The sequence below is a fragment of the Enhydra lutris genome, unplaced genomic scaffold (genome assembly GCF_002288905.1).
Source record: "Enhydra lutris kenyoni isolate GAN:26980312 unplaced genomic scaffold, ASM228890v2 scaffoldscaffold68, whole genome shotgun sequence".
NCBI lineage: Eukaryota > Metazoa > Chordata > Mammalia > Carnivora > Mustelidae > Enhydra > Enhydra lutris.
Genome location: NW_019154152.1, coordinates 7,720,954 through 7,739,431, shown reverse-complemented (window position 1 = coordinate 7,739,431; position 18,478 = coordinate 7,720,954). Strand labels below are relative to the sequence as shown.

The window sequence follows — 18,478 nt, the reverse complement described above, 5'->3', positions numbered from 1 at the left end:
ATGATTTGACAAACATCTATGATATAGGAACCATGTACCAGGTCCCAACCTAAACCTAAGGATCCAAAAACGAATCAAATTTAATTGTAACCCAACCTGAGGGATATAACATCTGACCTTGGTTCTTGAAAGATAAGTAATTACCCAAAAGAGTAAAGGTGTCCTCATTCACTAATTCATTCTCTTTCAACTACTAGTTATTGTGTGTGAGGTACTGTCCTTGGTACTAGGAACATATAAACAAGCAAGATTGAGTCCCCATTTTCATGAAGCTTGAATAACGGGAAAGAGACATTAAGCATGTGGTTAGAAATGTGATGAATATCTTAAAGGAGATGTTCAGGATGCTACAAGTGGACTAAATTTGGCCTGGGAGGTTTGGGAAGGCTTTCATAAAGAAGTGGCACTTACATGAGGGGAAGGGGTGAAGGACTTGGAGGTCAGCCAGAAGAAGAGAAGATTATTCCAAGTCCAAGGAGAAGTACAAAAAGGCCAGTATGGATGTGATAATGGTGAAGTATTCTTATTAGAAGTATTCTCATCTTATTAGATGAACTGGGAAGGGTAGGCACCTACCAAATCAAAAAGGACCTTGTATATTAGGCTGAGGGTTTTGGACGTTATTTTAAGGGGAATGGAAAATCATCAAAGCATTTGAGGCAGGAGAGTGGCATGTCCCCCCTTGCATTTTAGAAGGTCACTTCCACTGCTAAATGGACAATAGGTAGGAGGAGAGCAAAACTGGCAGTGTGGGGACCAGTTAGGAGGCAATTGATGTAGTCTAAGTAGCAGATGATTATAGTGGTAGAAGTAGGAATAGAGAAAGTTGCACAGGTTTAATAAATGTACAGTAGGTGGAATTCACAAAAAATAGTGATCAACTGATTGATTGGCTATGGAATTATGAATAAAGAGATGACTTCCAGAGTTCTGCTGGAACAAATGAAAAAATCCAGAAATATCACCTGTTTACAAAGCAGAATACTTGTCTTTCCAACCCCATTGAATAGGGTGGCTCCAATATTCAGGAAAATCTCTTCAGATAACCAGACATACACAGATAGTGGGGTGAGGGTGGGGAAAGGAGTCTAATTAGCTAATATGTAAAAAGCAAATTTTACAGTTCACATGTAGCACAGTTTGACCCACACACAGTCTTCTTAAATCCCTGATCTCTTCCTCTCTGCAGAGCTTCCTGATTAATGGGGAATCAACCTGTGTCCTTCATCTATCCTCTATTGTATCTCTTCCCACTTCTGATGTTCTCCACTACCTAGGAGCAGCCAATAGCCTATGAACTGCCTCAGATGCTCAGTGTGTGGTTCTGAACAGTTTAGGTCCCTCTGAGGCAGAGATCTTTTAAAATCATTACCTGGACCTATTTATTCCTAAACTTGAATTAGAAGCAGATCTATCCAGAGTCACTTAATAAGAGTACTGGCTTTATGCTCTTTGGATTAATAGACCAACCATTTAACATTACCAGGCGGTTGGCACCATATATGGGAGAATAGATCTTTCATCTCTATTAGCGGCAAAGACACTTAATGAAGTAAAGGCAGCCTTTTCTACCACTACCTGTAAGTATTGCTTTGATAGTGCAATCTTTCTTGTAGTTGATTCAATAAACCCTCTTTCTTCTGGTGTTATTGTCATTTGAAAATCTATAAGGAGGGATGCCTGGGTGGCTCAATTGGTTAAGCATCTGCCTTCGGCTCAGGTCATGATCCCAGGGTGCTGGGATTGAGTCCCACAATGAACTCATTGCTCAGTGGGGAACCTGCTTCTCCCTCTGCCTGCTCTGCCTGCCACTCCCCCTGCTTGTGCTCTCTTTCTTTCTGACAAATAAACAAATAAAAAAATCTATAAGGAGTAAAATCCTTCCAAATATATGGAATGGAATTCATAAGTCACATGCTATCCCTGGCATGGTCTTGCTCAACCCCTTTCTTCAGCAGAACTATTTTAATACATTCCCAGGAAGAGCATATAGGGTGAGAAAAAAGACTAGAAAAAAGACTTAGGCCTGAATTCTAGGAGTACCAGCATTTGGGGAACCAGCAGAGGAGAAGAAGTCTAAGAAGAAAACTGAGAAGAAACAGTAAGAGAAGAATCAGCAGAGAGTAATGTCATGGAAGAAGTCCAAAGGAGGAGAGACTTTCAAGGAGGAAGAAGTGGTCAACAGCATCAAATGCAGCAAAGATTTCCAATAAGTTCAAAGCAAAAAAGTATCCTCTGAATCTGGCAACATTGAAGGCCTGGATCCCCATGATAAGATCTGTGTCAGCAGAAAACAAGGACAGGAACCACAATACAGTGAATTGAACAAATGAAAATGAGGTAGAATAAGTGCCTACCTCCCTTTTGTGAAATTCGGAAGGAGGAATAGACTGTAGCTGAAGAGTGATAGGAAGTTAAAGATTCTGGTTTTGTCCTTTTTAAACATAGGCATCAACTACAAAAAGAAACCAGTAGAGAAGATGAATTAGAAAATAAAGAAAAAAGATGATGAGAGATGGAGGGAGAGCCCAGAGACAACGAGAGGAGGTAGGATCAAGGGCTCATGGAGAAGAACTGGACACTTTAACTTTATAGGCTGATGGGATAGGGGAGAGGGCAAGGGTGTAGGTAGGGTAATTAATGAAGTGGAGCAGGCAAGAAGTTGAGGGATTTTGTGCCTAGTGATATCAACATCGTCAATGTCTTTAGCTGAGGAGTAGAAGAAGTTTGAATGGAGTACAAGAAAAACCATACAAGGTAGGTATTATCCTGTCAGGGACATGTCGTTGCCTCTGTTGTTACCTGCACAGCAAGCACCACCTCCCTTCTTATTGGTAAAAGCACATCAGTGCTCTTTAAAGATCCATCCCACCCCACTCTAAGTCTATGTGGTTCAGATGGGAATCACCCAGTCTCATACCCATGTCAGTGACTGAGTTCCTAACCCATAATCAGGTCAAAGTGATCAATTCAGAAATGGGCACATGATGAAATCAGATCCAGGAATTTTCCTGCAAACTGTTGGGCAAGAGTTGCTCATAGAAGGTAAACCTGGTGGACATCTTGCCACTGGGAAGGATGAGCCTGCCTGAGAACAAAGCCAACTCAAAGAAAGCAGAGCTACAAGGTAGAGAGAGACGAATGCCTGATAACATCAATTTAACATGTATATTTACCTTGGTCTAAAGTCACATAAGTCTGTAAATTTCCTTTGTACTTAACATTGATTTGAGTTGGGTTTTATTACTTGCAACCAAGAGTTATGCTGAATCTATGTGGCAGATATTGCCTGCTGGAACTCATCCCCACACCCACTCTTCTATACTCTCCCCTGGGAAGGGCTGGAAATCTGAAAACTACATTTCTCAGATGCCTTTGTCACTTCTTTCCAGTTAGGTTCCACCAGTGGGAACCCTCACGTGAGGAAGGGAGAGGGGAGAGGTCCTCTTGCTCTTGGCAGGCTCTCTGGCCACATCAGCAGCAGTGGTTCCTGCCTAGCAAAAGTGGAAGTGGTTCCAGTAGCTTCAGCAATACAAACTCCAGGTGCATCAGCAGCTAGTGTAGAACTGTAGGTTCCATCTCCTTGATGTTTGGGCTCCTCTTCTCTCTCTTTTGCTCACCTAAACCAAGATTTATGGTAGTTTCCTGACCTCTGGGTAACTCTGCTTTCCTTTTTATGTTTCTCAGACTTCCCTTACAACTTTGTTGTTGTTGTTGTTGTTAAGTAAGCTCTTTGCCCAATGTGGGGCTTGAACTCAAGACCCTGAGGTCAAGAGCTGGGTGCTCTACCAACTGAATCAGCCAGGCACACCCCCTCCCTTACAACTTTGTAACAAATTCTTTGCATTAAATCCTTCTCTACTTGAACTATCTGAAGGGATTTCTATATGCTTACTGAATAGTCATTGTTACAATACACATTTCTATTTTGCATACAAGCATGTGTGTACACACACATACACCACTCACAAGGATCAGAGAAGGTGTTTCTCAGATATATAGAATTAGTAAGTAGCCTAGCTGGGATTGGAATTCAGATATGTCTGATTCTAAAGTTTTCACTCTTTCTCCACCTAACGTTGGCTTTTGTATTTCTTTTCTTTTCCTTCTTTATGGCTTGACTGAATAGAAGTTAAAGGGGACAGAAATAAAAGTATTGTTAGGGGCGCCTGGGTGGCTCAGTGAGTTAAAGCCTCTGCCTTCAGCTCAGGTCATGATCCCGGGGTCCTTGGATCAAGCCCTGGGGTCCTGGGTTCGAGCCCTGGGGTCCTGGGATCAATCCCCGCATCCGGCTCTCTGTTTAGTGGGGAGCCTGCTTCTCCCTCTCCCTTTGCCTGCCTCTCTGCCTACTTGTGGTCTGTCAAATAAATAAATAAAATCTTTTAAAAAAAAAAACTATTGTTAAGAAAGTTGTTCAAGTGATTGATCTTGATGTTCAGTTTGGGTAGGAAATTCAGACAATGGAGGACTGGGAGATAATAAAAGGATTAAAATTCTCTAAAGGCAAGGAGCTGAAGGAGTATGAAGTTGTGCAGGAGGCAGAGGGATAAAGGTAAGAAGTGGTCACAAGTGGGCTGGTGGAATTTAAGATTTTTCACAGGTGAAGCAATTGTGAATAATCACTAAGGTTAGAGTTTGGCCATACTAATTGGATGGCTTCATCAACTGAGAGAACATAGGTGGTTGGTAAATGATGGCCATGAGAATGGTATGGCTCACTTGCATGATGCCAAAGAAAGGGAAATTTAGTCTGCATAGAAAGAGGAAGAGAAGTGGTACAGATGTGTATGGGGTGACACACATATATATAGCTAAAGCTAATACTGTTGCCCATCTATTGGGACAGCTATAGGGAAAGGAGGAGGGACCTTAGGGCAGAACCTGATGGAGGTAAAGAGATAGAGAACACTCTGTGGAGTGTGTAAAGAGTATAGAGAAGCTTGTTAGATATGGAGTGAATTACAAGAGGTGCCATGGGATGTTTGGGAAGAGGAGGTACAATTGTGAGTGGGGAAAGGACCCATGGAGCCTTTTGGATGTGAGATTTCTCACTTTCCCTCACTCCTCTATCCAATCTATCAGCAAGTCCTATAGACTGTCTTCTAAATATTTTTGGTGCAGTTTCTTTATTTTTTTATTTAAATCCAGTTAATTAACATATAATGTATTATTAGTTTCAGAGGTAGAGTTAAGTGATTCATCCATTGTATATGACACCCAGTGCTCATTATATCATGTGCCCTCCTTAATGCCCATCACCCAGTTACCCCATCCCCACACTCCCCTCCCCTCCAGCAACCCTCAGTTTGTTTCCTATGGTTAAGAGTCTCTTATGGTTTGTCTCCCTCTCTGATTACATCTTCTAAATATTCTTAATCTGCCTTTTTCTCTTCATCTCCTTTGCCACCCAGTGCCCAGACCTATGTGGTTTACCACGTGGGCCACAGCGCCCACCTCAGCCGTCTCCTCACATTCACTGTGGGCTCCTTTCACCCAGCATCCTCTCTTCCATAGTCAGAATGATCTCTCTAAAATGCAAACCTCAGCATGCCATGCCCATGTTTAAAGTCTCTTAGTAAGTCTTCATTGCCCCAAAGACAGACAAAAGCTGTACTTCTTAGCCTGACATGAGCTGACAAGCCCCTGCCTCCTTCTCCAACCTCATCTCCCACCAACCCCTCTTTTAGCCCTCCTAAGTAACTGTGGTTCCCAGTCCTGCTATTTCCTCTGCTCTGGCTTTTTTTTTTTTTTTTTTTTTTTTTTTTTTTGCTCATGTTGCCTTCTCTGCCTATAATGTTCCTGGCACGGTAGTACATAGTAGGTACTGAATTTATTAAAGGACATCCATACATTCTACTCGTCTTTTAAAATTCAGATTAAGTGTTATGTGTGAGGCCTTTTCTAACCCCTCCATCCCAGGTATTGTTGATTCAACTCTCCTTTGTATATAGATAGGCTCTTCCACCTTAATTTCCACCTCTATTTCACTTTATTGCATGTATCTAACACCTTGTCTGGGGTCCCCTCTTTACTCTAATGTACAGTTGGAGATTCTTGAGGCACAGACTGTGTGATTCATTGACTGACACACTGTTCTGCTCCTAGGAGCTGCGGAGTGAATGAAAGAAGCATGAGTGGGACCTTTTCTGGGAGTTCCTTGGAGACAAGCTGGAGGCTTCCCTGTGACAGAGCAGGTAGGAAAAGAGAAGAAAGAAGAGACTTAAATTTCTTCCTTTGATAGAGAGGAGGAAGTTAACCTAAATACCAGAGTTTCTGGATAACTGTTTAGACACTGCAAAGCGCTCTGGCATGACGCAGTGATGGGCCCAGATGTAGCACATCAACTGAGTAACGCCCAGACCTGAGACTCTGGCCTTACCCCCACCTCTCAGACTGAAGGAGGGGTACCCAGCCCTATGAGAATCATCTAGACTCCATCATGGATGAAGGAGAAAGCTCAAGACACTTCTTCAGAGTGGACCCCACAGCTCTGGTGCCTCACCCCTAACCTCTGTTTCCAGCCATAGCCAACCTCAAGCCCTGGATGCATCCTGATCTGAGAAGCCCAGATTCATCTCCTGGGCTTCTGGGAGGGACTCCCAGCCATTGAGGCTGGTGAAGGAACCTTAGGCAGTTCTCCTGGTCCAGTGGTACCTGGTACTTATCAAAAGCCATTCAATGGCCTGGCCTCCCAGTACAAAGCCATGTGTGGCAGGTGGAGCTTGTCAGTCTACTCTTCTATCCACTAAATTCACATAAGGCAAGGGGCCACCAGGTCAGGAGGGGTTAGCCTTAAACCAGATGAGGCCATGGTCCAGAGTGTGAGTCTACTTCTGGGAGTTTTCCCTCAGCCCTCTCCTCCCTTGCTTCCCACAGCCTTGTTTGAACTTGACAGCCTCCAAAGAGATAGTACTAGCTCCTCAGTTCCAAGAAAGAAATGAGACTCTTCCACAACCAGGGCCCCTTGAGTCCAGCAAAGACTCACTCTGGCTTTATTGTGAGGAAAATAGGGAGAAGGAACTGGGCCAGACTCATCCCAAGAACGCTCCTGTCAATGACTGCAGCCCAGGAGGTTCTCCACTCTCTGGGGCTGGGGAAGAGTCTTGGCTGTGCTCAGTTTCTCCACATCACTGTAGCAGTACAAATCAGAGCCATAGATGAGGTATAAGCCAGGACCATGGGCAGAACATGAGCTGGGGCCAAGGGACTTTTCCATACACAGGGCCGCATCAACCTTCTCATGGGGCCAAGGAAGCTCCATCCATGTGGCTTGAGGTCCTAACTTCAGGTCCAGCCACCACAGCTTCCGTCCTGGGAAGAAGGCGACAGACAAAACATTGCTTCCACATCATAGGATTCTCACCTTACCCTTCCCCATGCCCCAATGGGGATCTATGCAATGGAGAAGGAGCAGAACAAACCACCCTTTGGTATCCAGATGCCCCTCACCTGCCATAATGTGGAGCCGAGAAGTCCCCGGACAAGTAAAGGCTGCATCCACAGCCTCAAGGTTGATCCCATGAGGGCTCCCAAATTCCTTCTCCAACCTCTTTGGATAACCATCTACTAGAGTATAGCCTCCCTTTGTCAGGAAGATATATACCTGAGTGCCCTGGAAGACAAAGGAATTAATCAGCATAGAGCTGGATATTCTTCCAGTCCCCATTTCAAGCCTCTTTCCCAACACATACCTGGATTAGGTAGACTTTACTGTCCCAGGAAAAGGCCGCATCCACTGCTGAAGGACCCTGGGGCCACTGATGGACAATGGGCCAGCTGTGCCACCCATCCTTGCTAGTGTCCAGACGCCAGTAGTGGGACCCTGTCGGGTATCAGAGGTACCTCTCTAGTATTGATGGTAAAAGGCCAGGCAGTGAATAGGCAAGTAACAGGTGCAGGGATAGGTCCTGAGAAGGGGGAGAGAATACATCCCGAGGCCAAGAGGGAAGAGGCCGGGTGAGAAGAAATAGAGCAGGACTTGAGCAGCAAAGTTCGGCATGGTGCCCTGATTGGATCTGGAGTTACTAGGGGCCTGACAGAAGGGCAAGCATGGAGAACAGTGGCTAAGGTGCCAAGTGAGGCCAATGTCATGGGGTTTGGCAGGGGCTCCCTATGCATCTCAGACATCCATGTACAGAGATACTGTAGACAATGAGGGACAGTGACCAGAAGGTAAAAGAGAAGCACCACAGCATGATCCCACCAAGTGTTCTCACTCTGGCTGTGTTCCCTAATCCCCTGATGTGGCAGGAGAGTGAGGGAGTAGCCAGACAAGTGCCCTAATTTTCTTCTCCCCTCCTCATAAAGATTTATTAAGGGAATTATGTAAGTTCCCATTTACCTCTCCTTCCTTAACCACTTCACTTACACTTGTTTCCCTCCTCCACTGAAACCGTACTTTTCAAGGTCGTCAGTGTCCTCCAACTTGCCAAATCTAATCGTCAATTCTCTGTCTCCATCCTGCTCCACCTCTCAGCAGCATTTGACTGCTCACGACTCTCTTCTTGAAATATCTTTTTTTGGATCTTGGCTTCTGTGATAACAGCCTCTTCCAGTGTTCCTCTTTTTTTTTTTTTTTTTTTTTTTTTTACTACCCTTCTCTTCAGCCTGATATCTTATATTGGAATCCTCTAGTTTGGGCCTCTTCACTACCTACACTCACTCTCTTGGTGATTTCACCCCGTCTAGGGCTTTAAATACCATCTACATGCTGATGACTTTGGATCTGTTCTCTTCAGCTTTCATAGACCTCTCCTTTGGGCATCAGGCTCAAACTTAACCGCCTGCCCAATATGTCCACTTGGGGCCATTAGACACCAAAACCCTGCAGTGTCCAAGCTGATGTCTGCTCCCTGCCAAACACACACGCACACGCACATGCACACACACACACACACACACACACACACACACACACACACGTACACACACACCTACCTCATCTTTCCCAATTTTAGAAAGAGGAAACCACCAGTCACCCAGTTGCCTAGTCCCAGAAAGCTAAGTCATTCTTAAGACCTCTCTTTTTCATTCCCTGCTCCAACCAATATTCAGTCCATTGGTTAATGCTGTTACCTCGACCTCCAAAAGATATCAAGATGACTCCTCACCACCTCTGGTGCTATTATCCTAGTCCACACTATCATTGCCTCTAATCCAGACAACTGCAAAAACTACTAGCTGGATTCCCTGCTTACACCATTGTATCTCTAATGACTGTGTGCTCCAGGATGATCTTTAAAAAATAAGTGAGAACATATCACGGCCCTGCTCAAGACCCCCTCCTGGTTTTCTTTCACAGTTGAAAATCCTTACCAGGTATATATAATTTGTCCCCAGTCTCCCTCTTTTCAAGCCATTCACCTGCTCTTATATTGTTCTCTAGCCACTCTGGCCTCCTTTCCTGATTCCTCAAAGTATATGCTATCTATCCTCTCTAAAATGCTTTCCCCCCCCCCCAGTGCTTTATGTACCTAATGCTTTAAAAAAATTTTTTTTATTTAAATTCAATTTAAAGTACAGTGTGTTATTAGTTTCAGGGGTAGAATTTAGTGATTTCATCAGTTGTTTACAACAACCAGTTCTCATTATCTCAAGTGCCCTCCTTAATGCCCACCACTCCGTTATCCCATCCCTCTCACCTCCTTCCCCTTGAGTAACCCTCGGTTTGTTTCCTATAGTTAAGAGTCTCTTGGGACACCTGGGTTTGGCTCAGGTCATTATCCGAGGGTCCTGAAATCAAGTCCCACATCACATTCCCTGCTCAGTGGGGAGCCTGCTTCTCCTTCTTGTGCTTCCCCCTGCTTGTGCTCTCTCGCTCACTCACTTTCACTCTCTCTGACAAATAAATAAAATAAGTCTCTTATGGTTTGCCTCCTCTCTGGTTTTATCTTATTTTACTTACCTAATGCCTTTTTATTACTGAAATATCAGCTCAAAAAGCATCTCTTCAAAGAAGGTCCCCCTCATTTTCCTCACCTCTATCTCATTATCCTGTCTTAATTTCTTCACAGCTTTTCTCTGACACCTAACATTTTTTATTTTATATTTTTAAACATCAACAATTTTTAAATCCATTTATACCACCTCCAAATGATATTTGAGGATAAGGAACGTCCTGATGTTCCCATAACACTTCACTACTACCTGAAAGTATTCTCTTCTTTCCTTTTCTTATGGTCCTTTCTCCCCTTGTCAGGCTGTGTGAGGGCACCTGTCTCATCTGCCATGCTGCCTCCTGTATCCCAGTGCTTAGAACTACATCTGGTGCCTCTCAGGTGCTCAATAAACACTTGTTGCATAAATAGCCGATGTTCTCATGATAGCCACAAGCTCCCTTTATAGCTGTTTACCAGGCATGTCATAGTGACTACATAGCCACCTTCACCTCCTGCAGAAACTACCCTGCTTATGACCCCTATTTTGAGAATGGGCTGTGGTGCTCTTTGTGCAGAGGAAATAAGTGATGAGCCCTCACCAGGCAATGCACAGACTGGCCAGCAACCACTTCAGTGTGGGCTAGAATAAAAATATGGGCTGGGTCAGTCAGATTTCCTTTCTGGCAACCCAAGCAGGAAAAAAGAGAGCAGCAGAGGCAGTTCCCAGTTGGACCTGAGGCTGAAAGATCATGACTAGGAGAAGGGAGAGGGGATGATGGGCCTTGTGCAAGCCAACATTGTGAAAAAGCAGAAACAATGGGTAAGGAGCTAGGGGGCAGAGAACAGAGAAAGATATGTCAGAGATGGGAGAGGACCAGGCCTATGCTGAGTAGCTGGGTCACACTAGGGTTGTCACCTCAGCTGGGGATTTTTAACGTAACAGTGTTCTCTCATCAGCTAGGAAACGTATTTAATACTTTTGATTTAGGAGTTCAGCTGCATTCTATTCATGGCCACATGGCCTGGAGGTTCTATGATCTCTCCATGGTTGGGTATTCTCTGTACATCTTTATGTGGTCCCTGCGGCCCTGTTTCCTCAATATCTCTACCTACCTACCTCTATCTCTGTCTCCCTTTTTCTATCTGTCCTCCCAATGGTCCCATGCTCTCACCACAGCTACATGTTGATAATTATGTGCTCTTACTATGGCATTTATTCTCGGTATAAGCCTATATTTTCATTGCAGGTGTGTGTTTCTTCATGGATGAATGTTCTCACTACACCATGCATTCCTGTTGTGGGGATATACTCTCCTCACAACTGTGTCTTTTCCATTATACCATGGTAGTCATATCTGATCAGATTTGTCCAGGAGTTAGGAGCAAAAATGGATTTTCACTGTTCTGTGTTCTCACCACTATTTTAAATTTATATCTGATCATATGTATATCTTAGGCTGAGTATTTGTTTACTCCTTCTCTTGGAGCTATTCAAGGTGGATCAAGACTCATCACTCTCTGCCTGACTAATGCCAGAACATCCCTAGGTATCCTTACATGGCTTTTACTAACTAATGCCAAAGGTCTGGAGAGAGATGTCTATCTGGTCACTAAGCGAAGAAACCTCCTTAGTCCAGCAAATCTATCTCCTAGAGGTCTAAGGGACCCAAAGTTTCTTGGCTGGTTCTCAGCAATAGGAACATCTCATCCCAGGTAATGCTGTGCCCAGAGGCCTGAGCTAAGAACCAAGAGGCACTTGGGAAAAGATTGAGCTCCTGAGGATATGCTTAAGGGGAGCTAGAGGACCTAGCAAGACATGCAAGAGCTAAGGGAATATGAGGAGTCATAGAGACCCAAAGAGGGCACAGACCTGAGAGTAGATGGTCCTGTGAGGTAGTCAGGTAGATGAAGTTAGAGGCCTGGGCAATGAGAGACAAGGTTGAACAATATGCACCAGAGGAGATGAGGGATAAAAAACTGCATGCCGAGGAGGCTAAGGTTGGGGCCCAAGGGGACAAAATAAAGCATGCAGTGATGAAAATGGAGGAAGTAATCAGAGATATATGAAAGAGACTGGAGGTATGGAGGGCAGAGATGGGGGAGTCAGGAGGCATCTCTCACCACTGAAGGCATATGTGGCACCATGGTTGTCGGTAAGCAGTGCAGACAAGACTAGATGTGGGCTACAGCGCATATCCCCATGGCCATGATGGGTACCATTCCCATGGCCCATCCCATTCCTGTGTCCATGGCCTGGGAAGAGAAATAGGTGAAGGGGAACACAGAGGGAGGCCGGAGGTCAGAATGAATTCGAGGTGGCCGAGATGGCTAGGGTTAGTGGGGATGTAGACCTCTTCCATAGGAGGACAACTGGGAGTGTCCAAAATGGAGATTGGGCTAGGGCAAGGGCCAAGGTGCTATATCACAGAAATAAAGTAGGAGCTAGGGTAGGTGGGGTCTGCAAACTCAGGGAAGGTAGGTGAATTCAGGTGGATTGCAGGGGCTGGGGCTTTCTCACCTCTGCCAGGGCAGGATATGAAGTAGTCTCGAACATCCAGAGGGTACTTTGGAAGCACCTCTCCCGTGACGGGGTGGAAGCGCAGGAATTGGTTACCCCGGAAGCAGAAATAGCGGCCGAGCCATCGCAGGGCAGAGGAGCATTCCCCAACAGCTGGCCAGGAACGCTCCTTTTTGGTTCCCGTAGCCAAGTCCCAGAACCACGTTTGGTTACCTTTGTCCAATCAGTCAACAAACATTCAGTGAGGCCAGGTTATGCCCTCCCTTAAGCTAGCAGTGGGCCCCATGATAGGCCAGATACAGTCCTGGCCCCGTGGAACTCACAGCCCAGCAGGGAAACAGTTGAAGAGAGTGATCATATAATAAACTTCAGCAGCAAAATGCATATGATTGGCTCAGCAAGTGCATTTAGAGGAGACAGGGAAATGTTTCCAGAGAAGGTGATATTTAAACTCATACCTAAAGCAGGAATTACAGGGCAGAGATGAGGAGGAGATGGAACTCCAGAAGGAGGAAAATCTGAAGCATGAAGCAAATGAGATATACAGGGAACAGTGTAGAGTCTCTGGAACTTCAAATTCAAGGTAAAGTCATGATGAGTATCAAGGCTGGAGGGTCAGTAGGAAGTTGGCCATGGAGAATCTTGTATGTAAGACTAAAGAACATAGATTCATCCTAAGGATGATGGGGAATGGTGAAGAATTTTAGCAGAAGTACACCCCGTTATCTCATGCAGGGTGACTTCTTCTCCTTCCCCTATTTGACCTCTAGACCATAACCAGCTTCTCTATTTCTTCCCTTCCTTGGGAAGCCACATGGTGCTCCATCACCACCACCATCCCTGCCACTACCTCAATCACCACCAGCCCACCATTACTCCAGGCTTTCTTATTCCAGCCTGTGCTGACCTTTGAAGAAGAGGACACCCTCCTCTTGGCATTCCCCACGGTGACATTCCACAGCTGCATCCACTGGTGATGGGATTCCAGGAAACTCTTCTTGGAGCAACTTCGGATATCCTTTCTCCTTCTCAGGAGGATACACCCAGACTTTATCTCCCTGCATACAAATCACTCTATTTTTAACTGTGGACCCCACATACTGCCACCTGCATTCATACATTACATCTCTGATCTACTGCATTTATACAATATCCCCCTTGCGCCCCTACACACTTTCAGTTAACCTGTGGACGACAGTGTGCTGCCTCTTGCACAAATACATACTATTAGCTTGACTGTGCAAATCCCCCCTGTTGCTATAGCACATGCACACATCTGACACTTTCATGACACATTTATCTGTAATACCATTAGTCTTGGCAAACACATCCACAGTCACCCTGCAATCATCCATCCATTCATACATTCATTCGTTCACCTATCCATTTGTTTATTCATCTGTTCACTTGAGAAATAGTTGCTGAATGACTACCATATCGTGAAAGGCACTGGGAATAAAGGGATGACAGGACAGTCTCTGCCTTCAAGGAGTCCACTGTACAAAAGCAGAAAGGTTCCTACAATCCTAGCCATGCAACCACCAGAGTAGAAACAGGTGAAGTGCATGGGGAATATAGAGGGAGTGCTTAAGCCTACCCAGAGAATTCCTGGAAGGCTTCACAGAGGAGGAAGCATTGGGGCCAAGAGTTGAAAACGGAGTAGGAATTCAGTGTGACAATTGTATAAAGGGTGTCACCAGCAGAGGGAGAGCAGGTGCAGAGCATGCTCAGAGAATTATATGTAGTCTCATGGAGCTGGCACACAGTGATTGTGGTGGGGGAGGAGATAAGCCTGAAAAGATAACCAAAGGCCAGATCTTGAGACCCAAGTGTACCTGACTTGCAGGAACTGGCACAGGGTGGCGCCACTTAATGAAATAGAGGACACAGCAGAAAGGGTGAGTTTGTAAGAAAGATACTAAGCTTGATTTGGGGGATACTGAATTTGAGGTACCCACAGAACATCTAAGCCAAAGATATCTGCCAGGAAATTGGAAAGAGATATCTGGAGCTCTGGGAGGAGCCAGATCTGGTGTCCACAACATAGAGAGACCTCAGACCCATGACAGTAGTTGAGATCACTTCAGGAGGGTGTTTTGAAGGGCTGGGACAGATCTCCAAGGAACATTCAGGGACTGGCTGAGGATGGGAAGCTGGAAAACAGCAAGAAAGAGGCAGGAGGGAACCTAAAGCTGGGAGTGAAGGCTGCCCCAAGCACACAGCACCTTGTACAACTTAGGAGAAGGTGCCCTTCCTCCAAGCAGACGCAGCCTGGGCCAGGACATGGGACTTGGTGAGCACAGCAGACTAGATTTCATCTTCCCCTCACCCCTTGGCCAGGTGCCATTGTTATGAACGGCCTGGCCACCATATGAAGAGTACATGAGGCAGAGTTAGAGACCAAAGGAAGACATTACCAGGAAGGGAAGGATGGCCAACAGCATGAGGAGTAGCAGAGAGGTCTGGATAGAGATCGGGCCTGAAGAAGAGCCACTAGCTGCTATGCCTGCCAGGCCCACGTGCATGTATACTCTCTTAGCTTGAGCTTTTTCAGGGAAGGAAGGCATAGGGGCAGAAAACCAGGAAGCCACTGTAAGGAGTCCATCTAGGGCCACCTGAAGGAGGGTCTCTAGTGTCCATTCCAGCACTTCCTGGCCCAGCCCTGACCTTGACCCAGCAGTACCTTGATCAGGAAGACACTGCTGTGACCACGGCGGAATGCAGCATCCACAGTGTTGGTGAAATTCTTCCACCTCTCTGAGATTAACTCCCGGACCCATTTTTGACTGCTCCACACAAACTCCCCTGAAAAACACACACTCATTGAGGACCCAGAACAAAGTTTTGGCCTCCTGTGATAGTTACCAAGAAGCTGTGGGTGATGCCCTCAGTTAACTTCTAAGATCTCCCACAGACAGATACACCCTCGGAGAATGGGACCAAGTCTGAAGTCCCAAATGCCCCAATTCCAGCCCCTCCTACCTTTAAAAAACTGCATAGCCCCGTGTTCATCCAGGGTGGTAGCGTCAAAGCTTGAGCCATCCAAGCAGAGTTCTGGGGTGGGGGTGGGGAGGTGCAAGGAAAAGACCAGTCAGGTAATACATTGCAGAGACACAGCCGGACAGACAGACTCCAGGGAGGCAGGGCCTTACCAGTCACACCTGGGTTCCCTCTGGTCCCACTCCCACCTTCAGTCCTGTTCCCTGGAGTACCGTCCCTAGAGAGAAGACAGTTGTCTGGATCCACTGGGCCCAATTTCTCTCCCTTCGCTCTTCACACCTGTCTTCACAGTTGCCCTGGCCTAAAAACTGGCCCTAAACAGGTCTAGCTCAGTCCCCAGTCCTTCCCCAGCTCAAGCTTTACTCACGGAGGAAGAGGGTGGGCAACAGCCAGAGACCAGCATAGGCCCACCAACCCCAGTGCAATGGGTGTTCCCAGTGCCCGAGCCATGCTGAGGTGCTACAGACAGCTCTGGACTCCGGCTCAGCTCCCTATATAGAGATGGTGGCAGCACCACCCCCACCATGGCCTGCTGATCCTCCAAGTCCCGTCTCTCACAACTATGCCAATATTAGCTGATTACATCAGTGCAAATAAGGTCAGGGTCTGGACAGAAATCTGAGTCCAAGACTAACTTTTCCCGGCAAAAGGCCCCATCCCCCTTCAATGACTTTTGAGCAGTAACTAGCCCATGCGTTGATACCCAGCTGTGACTCTCATCACCTTGGTGATGGGTCCAGGTGCCCATAAGGTCAAGGAAGGACATAGAATGATTGACGATCACCTTGCTGTGGTTGGACCTCTACAATGGGGTGGGCGGGGGGAGGAAAGAAGTAGAGGAAACTACCATTTTCGTGTACTAAGTGTCAAGCCATGTTCTAAGACAGATAAAGACACTGATAATTATATCTATTTAGCAAACACACTTAGAAATACTCTTTTTACAAACTTCATCAAGGGTCTTTTGGGGCATTCCCAAACCCCTTCAGCTTTGCCCTTGATGGGTCAATAATATTTCACTGTCGCCATATGTACAAGTCCCACCCCTCCCCCCGCACCCCACTGGCAAAGTGCTTAGAAAAATCACCTGGGAGGGAAGGGCTGAATGGGGCAGAAAGAGGTGTCTCTCTCTTGCAGATTGCATTTTAGTAATTAGTCTTTACTGGGAATTTCCACCTTAAGGGAAAAGGGCTTTATTTACCCATCACAGAATAAACAGAACTGTAACTGGGGTTTCACAATATTTACTGCTGAGCCTTGCCTAAATGTTATCTTCTGAATGAAGCCTTTCTTGACCACCTTATCTAGCCATTTCAGACACTCACATATTTCTTTTGTGTCATTTATTAAATCATGAAATTTCATCTATCTATTTATTTGTTGCTTTTTTTCCTTTGTTTTGCCCGTCTTACTTACCATTACATTCTCCCCACCTAAAATACTACCTGGTGCATAATAGGTGCTCAATAACTGTTGAATGAAAAAAGTAATGGATTTTGCCTACTAACTAGTGTTGCTAATGTTGCAACTGAATTCCTAACAATTCCTTCTGGGAATTCCTTCTTTGCTTCTGGGGTGAGGGGAATATCAGGAATTGGTGGTGTGCTAATAATGATCCGGGGTCACAAGTCCCCTTGTCACTGCCTTTTACCTGGTCTTGTTTCTCTCTCCAGTGTCCCATCCCCACATGCCTCTCTTCCTCCAGTGCTAGAATCTTACCTGCTATCTCTAGTAACTGCTATCTTCAGTACTCCTTGGGGCCACTCCCAAAGCCTGCCTCATCCCCATCTGAGACTTGGCTGCTGAATCAGAAGACAAATATGGGCAGTCAGCTATGGGCCAGGATGAGTTTCCAGGACCCCTGTTCCCCAGTCCAGCCCCAAAGGGCCCTGATCCCTGTCAGATGGCTCCATGTCCCTGACATTCCCCTATATAACCTTAGCAAAGGTCTCAAATTCTTCTTCTACTCTGCAAAGTTTTCTCTCAACAGGAAAACAGAGATCTGTGGGACCTCTGGAACATGCCACTAGGCCTCTGCCATCAGGCCCAATGTTCTCGTTTGACTTACAAATGAAAATGTGTTTTGTTTTGTTTTTTTTTTTTAAGAGAGAGAGAGATTGGCAGGGGGGCCAGGGAAATCCACAGTGAGGGTCTTTAGTAGTCATATTATCAGGACATGGCATGGTCCTGTGGGCCCAGGGGAGCAGCCTCCTCTGGCCTAGCAGGACTCTGAGCACATATATGGGATGGCAATTTTTCAGTTTAGCTTCTTTTTCCCCACACAGCACTGGGTTCCCTTCACAGCACCCCTGGGTCTACCTATCCTGGAAGAGTGATTTGTGAAACTTTTCCACTACTGTTTCCTAATTCTTTTCTACCCTAAGGGGGCTTAGATTTCCCTTCACAGCACCCCTGGGTCTACCTATCCTGGAAGAGTGATTTGTGAAACTTTTCCACTACTGTTTCCTAATTCTTTTCTACCCTAAGGGGGCTTAGATAGCATTAGAGGAGCCTTCCCTTCCCTTCACAGCACCCCTGGGTCTACCTATCCTGGAAGAGTGATTTGTGAAACTTTTCCACTACTGTTTCCTAATTCTTTTCTACCCTAAGGGGGCTTAGATAGCATTAGAGGAGCCTTCCCCTTCCCCTCTCTGCTTCCCAACCTCCCCATCATGCCCTCCCCCAGCCCCTGCCCATCTCCCCCGCCCCACCTCCACAGGGACTAGACAGGCCGAGTCTTCTGCATGGCAGGCAGTTCTGCTGAAGCTCAAATTCTGAGCAAGAACTAAGAGGCAGAGGACTGTGTCCATTCGGGAAGCCAGGCTGTAGATATGTTGGCCATTCTGATGTCAGTCACAGGGCATAAGGCAACTCTTCTCAGGGGACCCAAATACAGCTGGCCTTGCTTCTCTGTTCCCTTGAGGTGGCCATTTCTGCTTCTCCAGAGTTCCTCCCAGCCCTCTGGTCTGGGCTGAGAAAGTGCTTGTCCACGCTTGGTCCTGAGCGCCCCCTGGAGGCCACAGGGTTCAGTGCGCATCCACCCTTAAATCAGAGGCCAGAGCTGTTTTTCTTCCCTGAAACT

The 18,478-nt window shown here is 46.1% G+C and overlaps 1 protein-coding gene across 1 annotated transcript; it reads right to left on the bottom strand.

Moving 5' to 3' along the window:
- Positions 1 to 6,970: 6,970 nt before the first annotated feature.
- LOC111159518 (hemopexin) lies at positions 6,971 to 16,039 on the bottom strand. The gene is made up of 10 exons (XM_022522042.1): positions 15,764 to 16,039; positions 15,549 to 15,613; positions 15,379 to 15,450; positions 15,080 to 15,201; positions 13,304 to 13,454; positions 12,397 to 12,609; positions 12,000 to 12,131; positions 7,692 to 7,822; positions 7,450 to 7,612; positions 6,971 to 7,311 (listed from the first exon to the last, which is right to left on the bottom strand). The coding sequence occupies exons 1-10, from the start codon at positions 15,844 to 15,846 to the stop codon at positions 7,052 to 7,054; spliced, it is 1,392 nt and encodes a 463-aa protein (XP_022377750.1). The 5' UTR covers positions 15,847 to 16,039; the 3' UTR covers positions 6,971 to 7,051.
- Positions 16,040 to 18,478: the final 2,439 nt, after the last annotated feature.

Coding starts and splice junctions, on each gene's coding strand:
- LOC111159518 (XM_022522042.1), bottom strand. CDS start 15,846: ATGGCTCGGGCACTGGGAACACCCATTGCACTGGGGTTGGTGGGCCTA. Junction 15,202..15,378: donor GGCTATGCAGTTTTTTAAAG/GTAGGAGGGGCT, acceptor TGTGTTTTTCAG/GGGAGTTTGTGTGGAGCAGT. Junction 12,132..12,396: donor CATATCCTGCCCTGGCAGAG/GTGAGAAAGCCC, acceptor TTCTCTTCCCAG/GCCATGGACACAGGAATGGG.